Raw genomic sequence first — 17,015 nt, forward strand, 5'->3', positions numbered from 1 at the left:
CAGACACGACTGAAGCGACTTAGCAGCAGCAGCATGAGGTATTTAACCATGCTTAGCTATTTCATTTTCAGGTTATATTATTTTATCATCTAGTTAGTCTACTCTAAGAGAGTAAATAAAGAGATGTTGAATAATTGGCTTAACTATAACCACAGAACCATTAGCTGAATTCTCCAGCAACAGCCAGTTTTATGATAATAGTTTTAAAATCAAACCAAAGATCCAGAGAAAAGTGGTCTAAAAAGAGGAGCTGAAACACAGGGATGGGACAGAGTCAAGAAAATACATATTTTGAATTTTGGACACAAATTCAAAGCAGAGACTGAACTGAAACCTTACAGAATCCACCAGAAGTTTCATTTCATTCATTTCATGGATGATTATCTAACACTCCTTATTACTGCTTCCTTTGACGTTATCCAAAAATACCTACTACCCTACATTCTGATCTCAGGGAAGACTCTGAGGATACATCTCTCAGATTGGACGCTGTCAGATGCCAGAAGGAGATTGAAGAATCCTGTACAGCGTTTGCACTGTTTACCTGACTGTAATCCCCAGTCAGCAAATGGACCAGCTGCATTCGTGATCTCCCAGAGAGTGAACAGACCTGTCTGAACAGAGCATTTCCTTGAAAATTCTTGCCCATAAAATCTGATTTTGATGTTGAAAACTTTCCACCCATGTCCCCTATAAATCCACCGGTCCCTCTTCTGAAAGAATTGGAACACCATCCAAAGAAATGGAAAAAAGATAGGGAAACACTTGCCTGGGGGTGGGGAGAGGCAGGAGAAACCTAACAGGAGAAAAAAGTACAAAATGTACTTAATTTAATTACAGAAAGTGTAGTAATACTAATGATCTTCATATGTGGCTATTATTCTTATTTTCTAGTTGAGATCAGGCTTTTTAAAGAAAGATATGTATAATAAAAACTTTAATAACACCTAATCATTTAAAGCATGCGATTTAAATTCCTGCACGAGCACAGAGACCATCAAAACATTTAAAGAAGTTATCATAATTCAAAATGTGATTGCAGTGTTGGAATCCTGTTAAAAACCAACCAAAGCCGAAGATTCATGATAGGAAGGCAAAAAAAAAAAAAAAAACTGATATAAATATGTATGAAGACTTTAACTGATTAACAGGAACCTTTTATACAGCACTTTCTGCCAAATAAAATTAGTATCAAAGAAGAATGGGGAAAAAAGTCTAAAAATAATCAATTACAGTTTGAGAAAAATTCTGCCACTCTCTCTACACCATAACGTCAAAATAATGTGCCAGGGGAAGTTACTTTTAACACATCAAAGAATGCAAAAATGAGAACAGTTCGGTAACCCCGCTGCAGTTTGCACATTATTAGGAATATGGAAACAGTACTGAGCATTGGCACAATTGGATAGAAATGTAGAACTACAAGAACAGAAAAACTCCCACTGTGAAAAGAAGACAGTGAAATCTGTAGTTGCTCATGTCATAAAATCAGATAAGAATATGATCCCACCTAAAAGGAGTCTCTTCTCTAATATGGCTCATTGTATAAACCTTAATCATGTGAGATTATGTCAAGAATGTATAAGTAAAGTTTAAAAATGTAAAGTAAATAAAAATATACATTTTGCTTACCTTTTAAATGTTCTTTCTCCTCTTTTCTATGCCAGTCCAGATGCTTGGGTATAGTTCCTCCCTGCCAGTAGATGGAGATAGTAAAATTGAGTCTTGTGGTGACCTCAAATCCTACTGTAGGGGGTTCAGAATCTTCAATTTCAGATTTTGGAGGTAAAAATGATTTTAATGATTTAAAAGACACATAAAGCTTGTGATCATTGTTATCTGAGTCAGTCAAATGAACTCATTCATGGCCATCTGTACCAATGTATAAGGGAGAGGGTCTTGGCTGGCATAGAAAAAAATAAAAGAAAGAGCATTATTTTTAGGATATATTCCCTTGATGCTTCATTCTTCCTAAATCTTGCTCATTTACTCAACTAATATTTATTGACTAGTGACTCAAAATTGCAGATTACTATCTCAATGTTTCCATATATATTATCTCTTTAGTTTTTTTTTTTTTTAACAACCTTGTGAATTAATAATAATTATCCCCTAATATCTTGTCCCAGGAACTATTTTTAAAAGTTGCAAATGGTGAGTTGGCTCTTGTTTGTCAAGGTTCTGTGGTCCACACAATGTTTAGTTAATGGCTTCACAGATTTAGACTGATTTAGTTTCTTCTTCCTACTGATGAAGGGACCTTGATGTTGTGGGAAACTCATTTTCTGTTAATAAAAACTGATTTGGTTTTATTTCATTTCAAATGAACACAAGTCTTGTGCCAGCTTCTCAGGAAGAAATCTAAACAGCTATGGTGCAGGGCTTCCCTGGTGGCACAATGGATAAGAATCCACCTGCCAATGAAGGGGACACGGGTTCAATTCCCGGTCCGGGGAGATCCCACATGCCTCAGAGCAACTAAGCCCGCAAGCCACAAGTAATGAGCTTGAGTACTCCTGAAGCCCTCCCACCTCAGAGCACATGCTCAGCAACAATAGAAGCCCACACACCACAGCTAGAGAGAAGCCTCCACTCACAGCAACTAGAGAAAAACCTGTGCAAAGCAACAGAGACTGAGCACAGCAACCCCCTGCAAAAAAAAAAAAAGAAAGAAAACCACACTATGGTTCCGCCAGTTTATAGAGATCACATGGATCATCCTGAATAAAACAGAAGTTGAGACGAGAGTCCCGTGACTGTTTTTTCTCTTTTAGAAACTGCTCACTTAAGATCAAATTCATTAATATCTGTAATGACTGGGACTAGCTTCTGAAAAAGAATAAAATCATTATCATTTTCCAAAGCTAATAGGACATGCAAGTGTCTCTTGAAGATGATAAAGAGGCAAACTGGAAGAAAACTGAATTGAATATTGATGAAATTATGCAATAATTGACTCCACTTTTCTCAGTTTAGTAAACCCATTAGAATTTTAATTAAGTGAAATCTATCCCTTAAAGTCTAGGTTTATTATTCCTTGTTGTCCTGGTCCTTGATACCAACACAACACATTTTGGAAAACTAGGGCATTATACAACTTCTTTTTAAGTCTTTATCGAATTTGTTACAACATTGCGTTTGCTTTATGGTTTTCGTTTTTTTTTTTTTTTTGGCCCCAAGGCTTCTAAGATCTTAGCTTACCCCACCAGAGATCAAACCTGCACCCCTGCATTGGAAGCAGAAGTCTTAACCACGGGGCCTCCCGGGGAAGTCTCTACCCAGCTTCTTAAACAAGAGTAATTTGTTTAATCTAAGTAATCTGTTCAATCTGTTCTGTTCCAGAGCGATTGACTAAAATAAATCTACTCTCTTTACACAAGCACTGTGGTGATTCTGTCCAAATGAATACACTAATATTTATACACCTCTTTCTAGGTCTTATAAATTATTTTCAGATTACAAATCATTTTCTGACACACAAGTTTCTTCTGCTCTCACAATCACTTAGAAGAGCCAATGTATCATGCAAAATTTATTAATGCAAAAAGAGTTGGTTGTCACCTTAAATTGACCATATAGTTTCTTGTCCAAACCAGCACATTTTTATGACTGAAATAAGGTGGTATTATTAATTGTGTCAAGACCACAGATATTAAACCATGATGGTCCCCAGACAACCTGAGCTCATGGTTACCGTAATGACAAACAGCTTTACCCTTCAATCCAGTGCTTTTGAGTGTAAATCCTATTCTCTTTCCACTACATCACATGACTCCAGGAAATTTTTCACCTCAAACATCTGTATGAAGAATTCTGAAGTGTCTGTTTTCCTGTTACCATCCATAGTTATTTCAGTTCACCAAGTAGAATGAATGCTTTGTTTTCATAAATTTAGTAATATCTAGTACTTTCACAGTATTTTATTCAATGTAGGTTAAAATAAAAACAGCAACAAAATAACAATCCTAACTTTAAACATTTCCTGTTTAACCTCTCTTTAATGGATTATTTTTGAGGTCTTCCTAATACTACCAAGGAAGCAGGAGACATTTTTTACCAATAATTGCTGATTTTCTGGATTCTAACTCCATTCCATTGCTTGGAATAATAGGCCTGATGTTAACTCTACTTCTAAGTGTAAACATTATTCCAGAATTCGGTACTCCTTAACAAATGATAAATTCCATATACATTTAGAGAAGATAAGAGGTCATTTGAAAGGTACCTTATCATTAGGGTTAAAAAGTATGGAAAAATGAAGCAATACTGAAAGTAAAAACTATATACCTTTCACAATGAATATTGTCTCATGTGTGTATATATATATATATATATATATATTCCCTTACTTGATTATTCAGTTTTTAACTTATCTGCATGTAATTTCATTAACAAACTCCAAGAGATTATGGATTTTGCTTAGGTGTTCATTTTGCTTTGTTTTCATTGTTTTTCACTAATGTATCCTCACCTATAATAGAGACTTAATAAATAAGTGTTGACTGGCTGGGTTGCCCAGAAGTAAAAGCACAAGTTTCAGCTGCAAACACACTTACAAAGGAAATGTATTCAGTAAAAAGTATGATATGTGGGTAGACTCCTGGCCTATTGCTGCTTTCTGAAGATTTCTGCCTTAAGAAGAAACAAAATCCCTCATGTTATGAGGGGAGATGTCAGCAGTCGATTGCCACTCCAGCAAACCTTTTTCTATGGAGCTGAGTTATACTAAATTCGCATTTGGAGTTATGTCACCACATCTGAGGTCTCTAAAATAAAACTTCAGGCAACTGTAATATTTCACCCATAGAGCATCATATTCAGGGAAGAAACTCTTTTTACCTTTCTGAAATCCAAAGTTAAATACTTGTTTTAAAAAATAGAATCCCCATTCTCTTGGTCAGACTTTAGAACCACACATATCTTTGAAACACAGATAAATTTGAGAGATTCTCTTCACAATTTGCATATTTACTACAATTTGCTAGAGGAGAGTTATAATAGGGGATGTTCAGAACTGACTGTGAGCATTATGGGATGGTAGGATAATATAGTAGCACCATAATGGTGAAGAGCATGCTATGGGCTGGTCTGGACAGAATATAACAATATAGGAAGTTGTTGAGACAAAAACAGACTTTGACATAATTTGCTAAAAATGCCTATAATCCTCTGTTCCCTTATTATTGCTCCAAATATAAAACTAGGCTTCAGGATTCTCAACGATGTTAAAGTTATGAACTAAGAATAACCAGAGCTATCTTTTTAAATCCTTTTAAACCACAGGCTTGAGAAAGTTTTGAGAATCTGATGAAAAGTATGAATACTCAAGCCAGGAAATTATATATATAAATACAGACTCTCATAATTTCATACAGTAGCATACAATTTCAGAATGTTCAGCAAGCCCCTGAAAACTATTCATGAACCTTTTACCTATGAAATCAACACTCTCCTCAAAAATAACTTATCCATCATAAAGCAACCATTTGGGTAAAACATCATTAGTGTAAACGAGTAACCAATTTAGCAAACGGGGATCAATATAAGAAATCATTCTGAAAGTCTAACTTGAGTTTTGGATTAAATAAAATATGTATTTATCTTAGAGTAAATTATACACACACACACACACACACACACACATATACATATATATATCTCCAATATTCTTGCCAGGAGAATTGCAGGGAATATAGTCCCTGCAATTCTCCTGGCAAGAATACTGGAGTAGGTATCCATGCCCTCTTCCAGGGGTTCTTCCCAAGCCAGGGATCAAACCCACGTCTCCTGCACTGCAGGTGGATTCTTTACCACTGAGCCACCGAGGAAGCCTATATGCCACATTACCATTTGTAAGATAGATAGCTTGAGGGAAGCTGTTATTTAACACAGGGAGCTCACCTCGGTGCTCTGTGATGACCTGGAGGGGAGATAGGATGGAGGTGCTAGAGGAAGGGGATATATGTATATTCACAGCTGATTCACTCTGTTGTACAGCAAAAACTAACACCACAGTGTAAAGCAATTATCTTCCAATTTAAATAAAAACTAAAATAAATAATACATACACATATATAGGTAGGTGTAACATGTTTTTTACATAAAAAAATAATGACACTATTTCAGACTTCTGGTGCAGAAACTCTATAAAACAGTTTAAAATGTTTTCTGAAAACATGTATCCAAAATATATAATTTAGAACAATCTAAGAATTATTTTCATGCCGTCCACGGGGTCCTCCAGGCAAGAAGGCTGGAGTGGGTTGCCATTTCCTTTTCCAGTGGGTCACATTTTGTCAAAACTCTTCACTGTGACCTGTCTTGGGTGGCCCTACATGGTGTGGCTCATAACTTCATTGAGTTACACAAGTCCCTTTGCTATGACAAAGGGCAATCCATGAAGGGGAAAGGAAATCAACCCCGAATATTCACTTGAAGGACTATGCTGAAGCTGAAGCTCCAACACTTTGGCCATCTGGTGCAAGGAGCCGACTCAACATTAGCTGGAAAAGCCCCTAACGCTGGAAAAGACTGAAGGCAAAAGGAAAAGGGGGCAGCTGAGGATGAGATGGTTAGGTAACATCCCAAACTCAATGGACATGAATTTGAGAAAACTCTGGGAGACAGTGGAGGACAGAGGAGTCCGGTGTGCTGCAGTCCATAGGGTCACAAAGAATTGGAGATAACTTAGTGACTAAATAACAAAATGCAAAACCAGAAATAGATTCACAGAGAGAAAACAAACTTATGGTTACCAGGGGAGAGTGTGGGAGGGGAGAAGATAATTAGGAGACTGGGATAAACAGGTATACCCGACTATTTATAAAACAGTTAAACAAGCACAGGGAACTATATTCAATATCTTCTAATAACCTACAATGGAAAGGAACATGTATACAATATGTATGTATGAGATGTATACAGAAAAGAATGTAACATATACTTTAACTGCACTCCTATATTTCAACAAGAAGGATTATTTACTATAATAGCTTATAAATGCAAAGACAGAAAATTTACCATTTTTGAGCATTAACAGTGGACTAGTGACTGTCAGGGAGAAGGCAATGGCACCCCACTCCAGTACTCTTGCCTGGAAAATCCCATGGACGGAGGAGCCTGGTGGGCTGCAGTCCATGGGGTCACGAAGAGTCGGACACGACTGAGCGACTTCACTTTCACTTTTCACATTCATGCATTGGAGAAGGAAATGGCAACCCACTCCAGTGTTCTTGCCTGGAGAATCCCAGGGACAGGGGAGCCTGGTGGGCTGCCGTCTCTAGGGTCGCACAGAGTTGGACACAACTGAAGCGACTTAGCAGCAGCAGCAGCAGCAGTGACTATCAGGCATTAGTATGAACTATCCAACAACAATGCTGTCAGAGAGACCCTGGCACCAATGCTCCACCAAGCAGAACTCTTCTAACTGGATCAACACATCATGAGCACAGAGAATAAAAAGTGGTGACAAATGTGGGCACCCCCCGCCCCCAGCAACAATGCTCCCGCCTGCAGGCACAGATTGATAACAAAGCTGCTTCCTTCTGAGGCTGGCTGTAACTGCACTGTAGGGTGGGTAGTAACAAGAGTTTACACATTCGGAAATGGGCGGTGGTTCTCCTGAGCCATGGAGGGGATCAGATAGCAAGAGATAGATCTAATTTGATCCTAGTTCTCTCCTGACCAAATTGACACTGATTCATGTGCAGAAAATATTTAAGACAACATTAGAAGTTGTCATCTACCTTTCATTTTTTTTTAAATTACATTCTTTTTTTTTATTGTATTGTATTTTTTAACTTTACAATATTGTATTGGTTTTGCCATATATCAACAACCTAAAATCTTGTTCAGTCACATTGAAAGCAGTAACACAAGGATTGCATATGTTATACATATATTTTTTTAATATTTATATATTTATTTGGCTTCACTGACTCTTTGTCCCAGCACTCAGGATCTTTAGTCATGGAATGTGAACTCCAGTTGTGAAAAGTAGGATCTAGCTCCCTGACCAAGGTCCCCTGTATTACGAGCATGAAGACTTAGCCACTGGACCACTGGGGAAGTCCCTGTTGTTATTTTTTGCTTCTTAAGGAATTGTTATGATACAATTTAAATCTTTCACTAGATTTTCTATTTCATAAAGCAAATTTAAGAAAGTTTCAAAATATAACAGTACTATATATAAATTCTACCTAGATAGTTGAATATTTTTCTTGATAGTATTAACTAAAGCAGGTTGTTTCTTGACAAATGTACAGTAAGTTAGGTTCTTTTTCTCAGTGAACACAGTACAGAAACTTACAGGAAAACAGTGCACAGTGAGTACATTTTAAATCAGCACTGGATTCAGGCTCATGTAATGCTCTGGAACCAGCATTATTTTCTACTTGTCACTAGAGTACAAGTGAAGTGGAGAAGACAATTCACTAACTTAATCACCTTATTTCTCATTAACTCCTTCTCCATAAAAAATATAGTATAACAGTAGAGTATAAGAAGTCCAGTACAATAAAAATCCTGAAAGGTGGTTAAATTATCATTTTTAAAATACGCCTTCACCCCCAAATTTCATGGTTTAGTCAGGAATGAAATATCTTAGCATGCATGTGAAACTGAATTTTTTAGTAAATCATAGAACATATTCCACATAGAATTAGACTTCATAGCTGTGTCTAAATGTTTCAGTCCACAAATATTCAACAACTGCCCACTGAGTTCAGGCTATAAGAGGGGTGCCAGGCTACTGCAGCCCGGTGGAGTCGAGGTTCACTGCCACACACGCAGGTGCTCCTTATTCGAACCAAAAAGTGCTGAGCAACAGTGAGAGGTGACTCTTCTACCTCTTGGACTAAGTGACTTTTAAAAGCATATCATAAGTCTCCATAGTCACTTCAGCTCCAGGAGTTGGTGATGGACAGGGAAGCCTGGCGTGCTGCAGTCCATGGGGTCGCAAAGAGTCAGACACGACTGAACAATGGAACTGACAGTCACTTAAGGTTTCTTTTGGCATCAAGAGATGGTGGTGGTTGGTGATGGTCCAGGTGGAAGAAGCTACTATACAGCCAAGGCCAAGTGTCTTTACTTCTCAATTCAAGTGAACTTAGCTATCAATCTATCGATATCTGCTTTGACCTTAAAATAAGCAGCAAGTCATCTAGAGAAGGCATAGAGAATTGAAAAATGTTCACTATAACCTCAGAAGGTATGTATTTTGAGTGTTATGCCTCTCTTGCTGTTCATGAGCACGTGATTATAGCTAGTTTGGGTATTTTTTTCTATATTAAACAGAGTTCTTAAATTAAAACCATAAACCTCCAATACAAAAGAATTGATGGGGAGTGCTAAGAAGCCATTTAAGTATCAAAGAAAAAAAAATGTGAAAGTGAAATTTTAAGCAAAAAAGACCAAGTCATTTGACTCACTGACAAAGTGATATCATGTGAGGGAATTACATGAATGAACATTTTGTGGCCATACCTGTCACTAAAATGAAACAGAAGCATTTTGAAAGTTCAAATAAAATATTTTTATCTAATATAAACCAAAGTGTTGAGCTGGAAACCACCTATTTCATAGCTCATTTTGAAGTCAAATAAAATTTTATTACTGCAAAAACAAACTGTTCTCAAAATGATTTCTGTGAAAACACTGTTATTTAAGGATTATCTGTCACTAGCTTTGAAAATATAACTGAAGAGTCAGTGCACCTGTTAGAGGATTGATTTATAATATTTTACACTGAATAAAACATGCAAGGAAAAGTGGATATATGAAAATGACCCTCCTAAATTAGAAGTACATAGTTTTTTATACATTTTCAGGGAATGATTCTATGATTATTTTCTATCAATGAACTGCCAATCAACGATGGAAAGATATGACAGTAACAAATTCCTCTTTTATCTGTTTCATGTTATTGTTCTATTTGGTACCACTTTCTACTTTCTGACCCACTTAAGATATCTTAGATTCTATAGAATCTAGTCTGATACCTGGAGTTTATTCTTTGCCAAGATTTTTTTTTTCCTTTTTTTTTTTATATATATATTTTTTCTAATTTTATTTTTAAACTTTACATAATTGTATTAGTTTTGCCAAATATCAAAATGAATCCGCCACAGGTATACATGTGTTCCCCATCCTGAACCCTCCTCCCTCCTCCCTCCCCATACCATCCCTCTGGGTCGTCCCAGTGCCCTAGCCCCAAAGTCCTCAGTATTCTTCTACAATCTCAAATCCTTGGCAAGCTTACTTCTTGAACTATCTTCCATAAGCATATGCTCTTTGAATCTACATCAACAGCTCAGAACTCTCTTTCAAACCACAAAACTCACATTCCCAAGTGCTTCACTACCTTCAAATCAATATATCCTACTGCAAACTTACGCATCAGGTCTAGATGGCCTTCTACTTTACTTTTATAATATCTATGAATGGAATCACCATCTCACCAGCCAGTCAGCCTCAAAACCTCATGATTTTTAACTTTTGCTTATGACACTACATGGTCAATTTAATATGATTGAGATGATTTTTAAAATAAGACATGGCTTCAGTTTACTCAGTCCTGTCCAGCTTTTTGCAACACTGTGGACTGCAGCATGCCAGGCCTCCCTGTCCATCACCAACTCCTGGAGCTTGCTGGAACTCATGTGCTTTGAGTCGGTGATGCTATGCAACCATTTCATTCTCTGTCATCCCCTTCTCCTCCTGCCTTCAATCTTTCCCAGCATCAGGGTCTTTTCTAATGAGTCACTTCTTGGCATCAGGCAGCCAAAGTATTGGAGTTTCAGCTTCAGCATTAGTCCGCCCAATGAATATTCAGGACTGATCTCCTTTAGGATGCACTGGTTGGATCTCCTTGCAGTCCAAAGGACTCTCAAGTCTTCTCCAAAACCACAGTTCAAAAGCATTAATTCTTTGGTGCTCTGCTTTCTTTATGGTCCAACTCTTACATCCATACATGACTATTGGAAAAACCATAGTTTGACTAGACAGATCTTTGTTGGCAAAGTAATGTCTCTGTTTTTGAATATTCTGTCTAGGTTTGTCATAGATTTTCTTCCAAGGAGCAAGCATCTTTTAATTTCATGACTGCAATCAGTATCTGCAGTGATTTTGGAGCCCAGAAAAATAAAGTCTGTCACTGTTTCCATTGTTTATCCATCTATTTGCCATGAAGTGATGGACCAGATGCCATGATCTTAGTTTTCTGAATGTTGAGTTTTAAGCCAGCTTTTTCACTCTCCTCTTTCTGTTTCATCAAGAGGCTCTTTACTTCCTCTTCACTTTCTGCCATAAGGATGGTGTCATCTGCATATCTGAAGTTATTGATATTTCTCCCAGCAAACTTGATTCCAGCTTGTGCTTCATCAAGCCCAGCATTTCGCATGATGTACTCTGCATATAAGTTAAATAAGCAGGGCGACAATATACAGCCTTGATGTACTCCTTTTCCTATTTGGAACCAGTCTGTTGTTCCATGTCTGGCTCTAACTGTTGCTTTTTGACCTGCATACAGATTTCTCAGGAGGCAGGTCAGGTGGTCTGGTATTCCCATCTCTGGAAGAAATTTCCACAGTTTGTTGTGATCTACACAGGCTGGATGGCATCACCGACTCTATGCACATGAGTTTGGGTGAACTCCGGGAGTTGGTGATGGACAGGGAGGCCTGGTGTTCTGCAATTCATGGGGTCGCAGAGTCGGACACAACTGAGCAACTGAACTGAACTGAACTGAACACAGTCAAAGGTTTTGATTTAGTCAATAAAGCAGAAGTAGATGTTTTTCTGGAACTCTCTTGCTTTTTCTATGATCAAATGGATGTTGGCAATTTCATCTTTGTTTCCTCTGCCTTTTCTAAATCCAGCTTGAACATCTGAAAGTTCTTGGTTCACGTACTGTTGAAGCCTTGTTTGGAGAATTTTGAGCACTACTTTAATAGCCTGTGAGATAGGTGCAATTGTGCAGTAGTTTGAACATTCTTTGGCATTGCTTTTCTTTGGGATTGGAATGAAAACTGACCTTGTTCAGTCCTGTGGCCACTGCGGAATTTTCCAAATTTTCTGACATACTGAGTGCAGCACTTTAACAGCATCATCTTTTAGGACATGCAATAGCTCAGCTGGAATTTCATCACCTCACTAGCTTTGTTCGTAGTGATACTTCGTAAGGTCGACCTGACTTCCTACTCCAGGATGTCTGCCTCCAGGTGAGTGATTACACCATGGTGGTTATCTGGGTCATGAAGATCATTTTTGCATATTTCTTCTGTGTATTCTTGTCACATCTTCTTAATATTTTCTGCTTCTGTTAGATCCATACCATTTCTACCCTTTACTGTGTCCATCTTTGTATGAAATGTTTCCTTTGGAATCTCTAATTTTCTTGTAGAGATCTCTAGTCATTCCCATTCTATTGTTTTCCTCTATTTCTTTGCACTGATCCCTGAGGAAGGCTTTCTTATCTCTCCATGCTATTCTTGGAACTCTGCATTCATATGGGCATATCATTCCTTTTCTCCTTTGCCTTTAGCTAAACGCAAAGATATGGCTTAGGACCCAGTTGGTGTCCAATAGGTATAGTAAGTCCCCTAATTAGGAGCCTTCAATTTTCAAACTTTCAAAGATGTGAACATGGAGCTCACTAATAAGACCTGATGGAACTGGAGGCCCAGAGAGAGAATGAAGAGAGACAAGATGAAGAAGAAGTAACTGAAGAATAAAAACAGGTAATGGGGTCTTTATCTGAGGAGGCATTGTGCGTTTTTGAGAACAAGACCCAAATGCAGAACATTACATGAAGGCTGCAGCAGCTGTTCAGGATGAATCCAGCGCTAGGGCATCACCTATGACGAGAAATAAAGAGCTACCACCCAGACATCACTGGATTGCTTTTTCAAGAGGGCAGATAGAACTGAATCTTTCAAGGAACCAGAACTTGTGCCTCAACATCAGGCATGAGGCAGCTTGCACTCCGTGTCCTGTTGCTGATGATCCTTCTGCTCTACCATCGCCCACATTCTCTCCCTCCTCCAGGCGGCAGCTCTTCTTCTCTGTTCACCTGATGCCAGCCCCTGTATGCCAGTTGTTGTACTTCACTACTTTACTTCTCAAGGTACGGTACTGTAAGATTTAAAAGTTTTATTTCTTGTTTGCTTTTTATGTATTATTTGTGTGGAAAGTACATATAAACCTATTACTCTGTGTGTGTGTGTGTGTCTATGTGTGTGTGCGCACACACTTGTGCTTAGTTGCTCAGTTGCGTCTGACTCTTTGTGACTCCATGAACTATAGCCCACCAGGCTTCTCTGTCCATGGAATTCCCCAGGCCAAAATAATTGGAGTGGGTTGCCATTCCCTTCTCCATGGGGTCTTCCCGACCCATGGATCAAACCCGGGTCTCCTGGTCTCCTGCACTGCAGGTGGATTACTATAGAGTCGATCTTGTCAGTTGGGTACCTAGGCCAACTTTGTTGGACTTATGAACAAATTGGATTTAAGAAACAAGCTCTTGGAACAGAACTCCTTTTTATACAGGGAACTTACTGTATTGGTTACTATTGTTTCTACAACTGTCTTCAATATGGAACACTCAATTTAATCAAATGACAATCTTCCTCTTCATTAATAAAGGTTGAGTTTCCCAGCTCTGTGACCCTACAGAGTTTGCCATCTTCAAGTAGCAATATATTTGTGTACTACATGGACATATCTACAAGTGAAACAAATCTGTATTAAAATGAATACTGATAATCCTTTAACTCCTTAAGGAATAGACTTAGGAAAAAACATATTTCACCAATATGCCTATTTATTTCTGTTTTTATCACAGTGAATTTTTAAGTGAACACAATTAAGAGGAAAGTTGTTTCTGACATTTTAAAAAAGGTTGGTAAGGCTTTTTGTCACACATGTACACACACAAAAGCTTAATTTTAGTAGGTAAATTGTGATTCTTTTAGGTCTTAAGTAACTATATCTTAACATGTCAAAAATATTTTTTTTAATATTTCACCCGAGTGTTATTTTGTTATTTAAATGTTTTTGTGTATGTATAAATCATGTTTAATTTCATTTATTTTCCCATGAAATGAAGTGAAGTCGCTCAGTCGTGTCCGACTCTTTGCTACCCTGTGGACTGTAGCCCACCAGGCTCCTCTGTCCATGGGATTTTCCAGGCAAGAATACTGGAGTGGGTTGCCATTTCCTTCTCCAGGGGATCTTCCTGACCCAGGGATCAAACCCAGGTCTCCCACATTGCAGTCAGACCCTTTAACCTCTGAGCCACCAGGGAAGCCTATACAGATGGCCAATATTCTAAACACCTGTCCATCCTGTCTCACAAATTAGATTGCTATATGTGTATAAATCAAAGGGCTTCCCTGGTGGCTCAGACAGTAAAGAATCTGCCTGTAATGCAGGGGACCTGGGTTCTATCACTGGGTCAGGAAGAACCCCTGGAGAAGGGAATGGCAACCAACTCCAGCTAGCCTGGAGAATCCCATGGATAGAGAAGACTGTTGGGCTATGGTCCATGGGGTCGCAGAGAGTCAGACATGACTTGAGCATTGTTTTTTTTTTTTAACGTTTTTTTGTGTATAGTACAAGTCATATTTAATCTCATTTATTTTCCCATACAGATGGCCAGTATTCTACACACTTGTCCATTCTGTCTCACAAATTAAACTACTCCATGTATATAAATCAATTTATGTCTTTTTAAAATCTTTTTCAATGTACTATGTGGCTGTTCTTGAACAAAAAACACCATATAGTTATACCTTTATAATAAATTTTAATGCCTTGGTTACTCATAGCCCACTATTTTCCACATTAGTTTTCAAGTTAGCTAACTGAGTTCCATGAAATTCTATAAGAATCTCATTGAAATAATGCTTAATTTATAAAATTATTGGAGGACACTTTACATAACTGTAATATTAAATTCTCCCAGCAGTAAACACGGTATTCCTCTCATTTATTTACATTTTATGTTTTTTTCTTTTTAAGACTATTTGAACAACTCCAAAGATAGCTACTGAAAATATAAGGAACATATATAAAACTGCTATGGAGTACACTCCTGTCAGCTAAAAAATGCCAGCATCAGATTTGTGATCTGATTATCAACATCCCAAAGCTGAATCCAGGGGTATGAAATAAAAACAGATGCACGGACGGTGGAAAAAGTAACCACTGCTAGAGTTCTCAAAAATGTCAGCTGTTAAAATGTTCTAGCTCTTGGCTCCTGCCCCATCACCAAAAGAGACACTTGCCTCACTTAAGACACATGCACAGCTTTACTGCTCTCCAGCTACTATTTCAGTAAAGTTCTAATTATCTTTACAAAGATCTCACACATCTGTTTTTAGTTGAACTGAAAGGTAGCAATTGTGTAGTTGTCATGAGTAGGGTAATTTTTCACACCTTTCACCATGGGTTGTTTGTCACACGACTTTCAGTTTTTCCTCAGTACTTACAACTCTGAAATCATCCTGTGTAACATGCATTAGCTTCATTGCCCCTCTCTCCTTTCCAGAAGAGGGATTCCTGGAAAGCTAACAAGTGTCTGTTCTGTTTATTGCCGCATCCCCAGCATCAAGAATAATACGTGGTCCACAGGAGGTGCATAATGTGTCTGTTGAACTAATAAATTGATATGTATCTAATGATATGCCTTATATGTAACTATACAAGTGTCAGACTGTCTTAATGGTCTCATTATTTTTTGAAAATTCACTAGCGATCCAGCAGTTAGGACTCTGAGCTTCCACTGCCCAGGTTCAATCCTAAGATCTTGCAAACCACATAGCACAGCCAGGGAAAAAAAAAGGTTTATGATTTTGTAATACTGCTGTCCATTTAGCAAGGACCCCAAAAGGACTGGCATCCTAGCCAAACCACCAGCATCTACGCAATAAAAATGACTGACTTGACTTACTTAACTGTCTCATGGCTCCTCCCACTTCTTCCTTTCAATTCTTTTTACCCATTTATTACACTTTAACAAGTCTCTTTTTTATCCCCTCTCATTTAAAAGGACTTTCTTTTTCCTCTCTCCATTTATTTCACACAAAGGAATTTCATTAGGAAGAAAGCTTAGAATGTTTCAGACAAATTTCATAGGGATATATAGTCACAAGGCTGAAGTGAACTTAAATGTTTTTGTTTTAACTCTTGAACGAAAAGACGAGCACAGCACGTAATTATCTTCTGCTTCTAAGAAATTTCCTCTTTTGTATACTGTCTCTGTGAAGCTCTATTCTCCATAATCTTCTTGAAGATGCTGCTGCTGCTGCTGCTGCTAAGACGCTTCAGTCATGTCTGACTCTGTGCAACCCCATAGACAGCAACCCACCAGGCTTCCCCGTTCCTGAGATTCTCCAGGCAAGAACACTGGAGTGGGTTGCCATTTCTCTCTCCAATGCATGAAAGTGAAAAGTGAAAGTGAAGTCAATCAGTCGTGTCCGACTCTTAGCGGCCCCATGGACTGCAGCCTACCAGACTCCTCCATCCATGGGACCTTCCAGGCAAGAGTACTGGAGTGGGTTGCCATTGCCCTCTCCGTGAAGATGCTATCCCTACCATGCTGCTGCTGCTGTTGCTGCTAAGTCACTTCAGTCGTGTCTGACTCTGTGCGACCCCATAGACAGCAGCCCACCAGGCTCCCGCGTCCCCAGGATTCTCCAGGCAAGAACACTGGAGTGGGTTGCCATTTCCTTCTCCAATGCATGAAAGTGAAAAGTGAAAGTGAAGTCACTCAGTCGTGTCCAATCCCTACCATATTTACCAATAAATGGCTTTTATCTTGTTTACCTATATAACCTCAGATATGCAGATGACACCACCCTTATGGCAGAAAGTGAAGAGGAACTAAAAAGCCTCTTGATGAAAGTGAAAGTGGAGAGTGAAAAAGTTGGCTTAAAGCTCAACATTCAGAAAACAAAGATCATGGCATCTGGTCCCATCACTTCATGGGAAATAGATGGGGAAACAATGGAAACAGT

The 17,015-nt window shown here is 38.3% G+C and overlaps 1 protein-coding gene across 1 annotated transcript in view; it reads right to left on the reverse strand.

Moving 5' to 3' along the window:
- The window catches only part of PDGFC (platelet derived growth factor C), a gene marked incomplete at its 5' end in the record, with an annotated part of 252,777 nt that overhangs the window by 127,168 nt on the left and 108,594 nt on the right, over nt 1-17,015 (reverse strand). Inside the window, one exon of the mRNA XM_010836107.1 lies at nt 1,633-1,693. Coding sequence (XP_010834409.1) covers nt 1,633-1,693 — 61 coding nt within the window. The remainder of the gene's footprint in view (nt 1-1,632; nt 1,694-17,015) is intronic.

This window comes from Bison bison, unplaced genomic scaffold, assembly GCF_000754665.1.
Source record: "Bison bison bison isolate TAMUID 2011002044 unplaced genomic scaffold, Bison_UMD1.0 scf7180017864060, whole genome shotgun sequence".
NCBI lineage: Eukaryota > Metazoa > Chordata > Mammalia > Artiodactyla > Bovidae > Bison > Bison bison.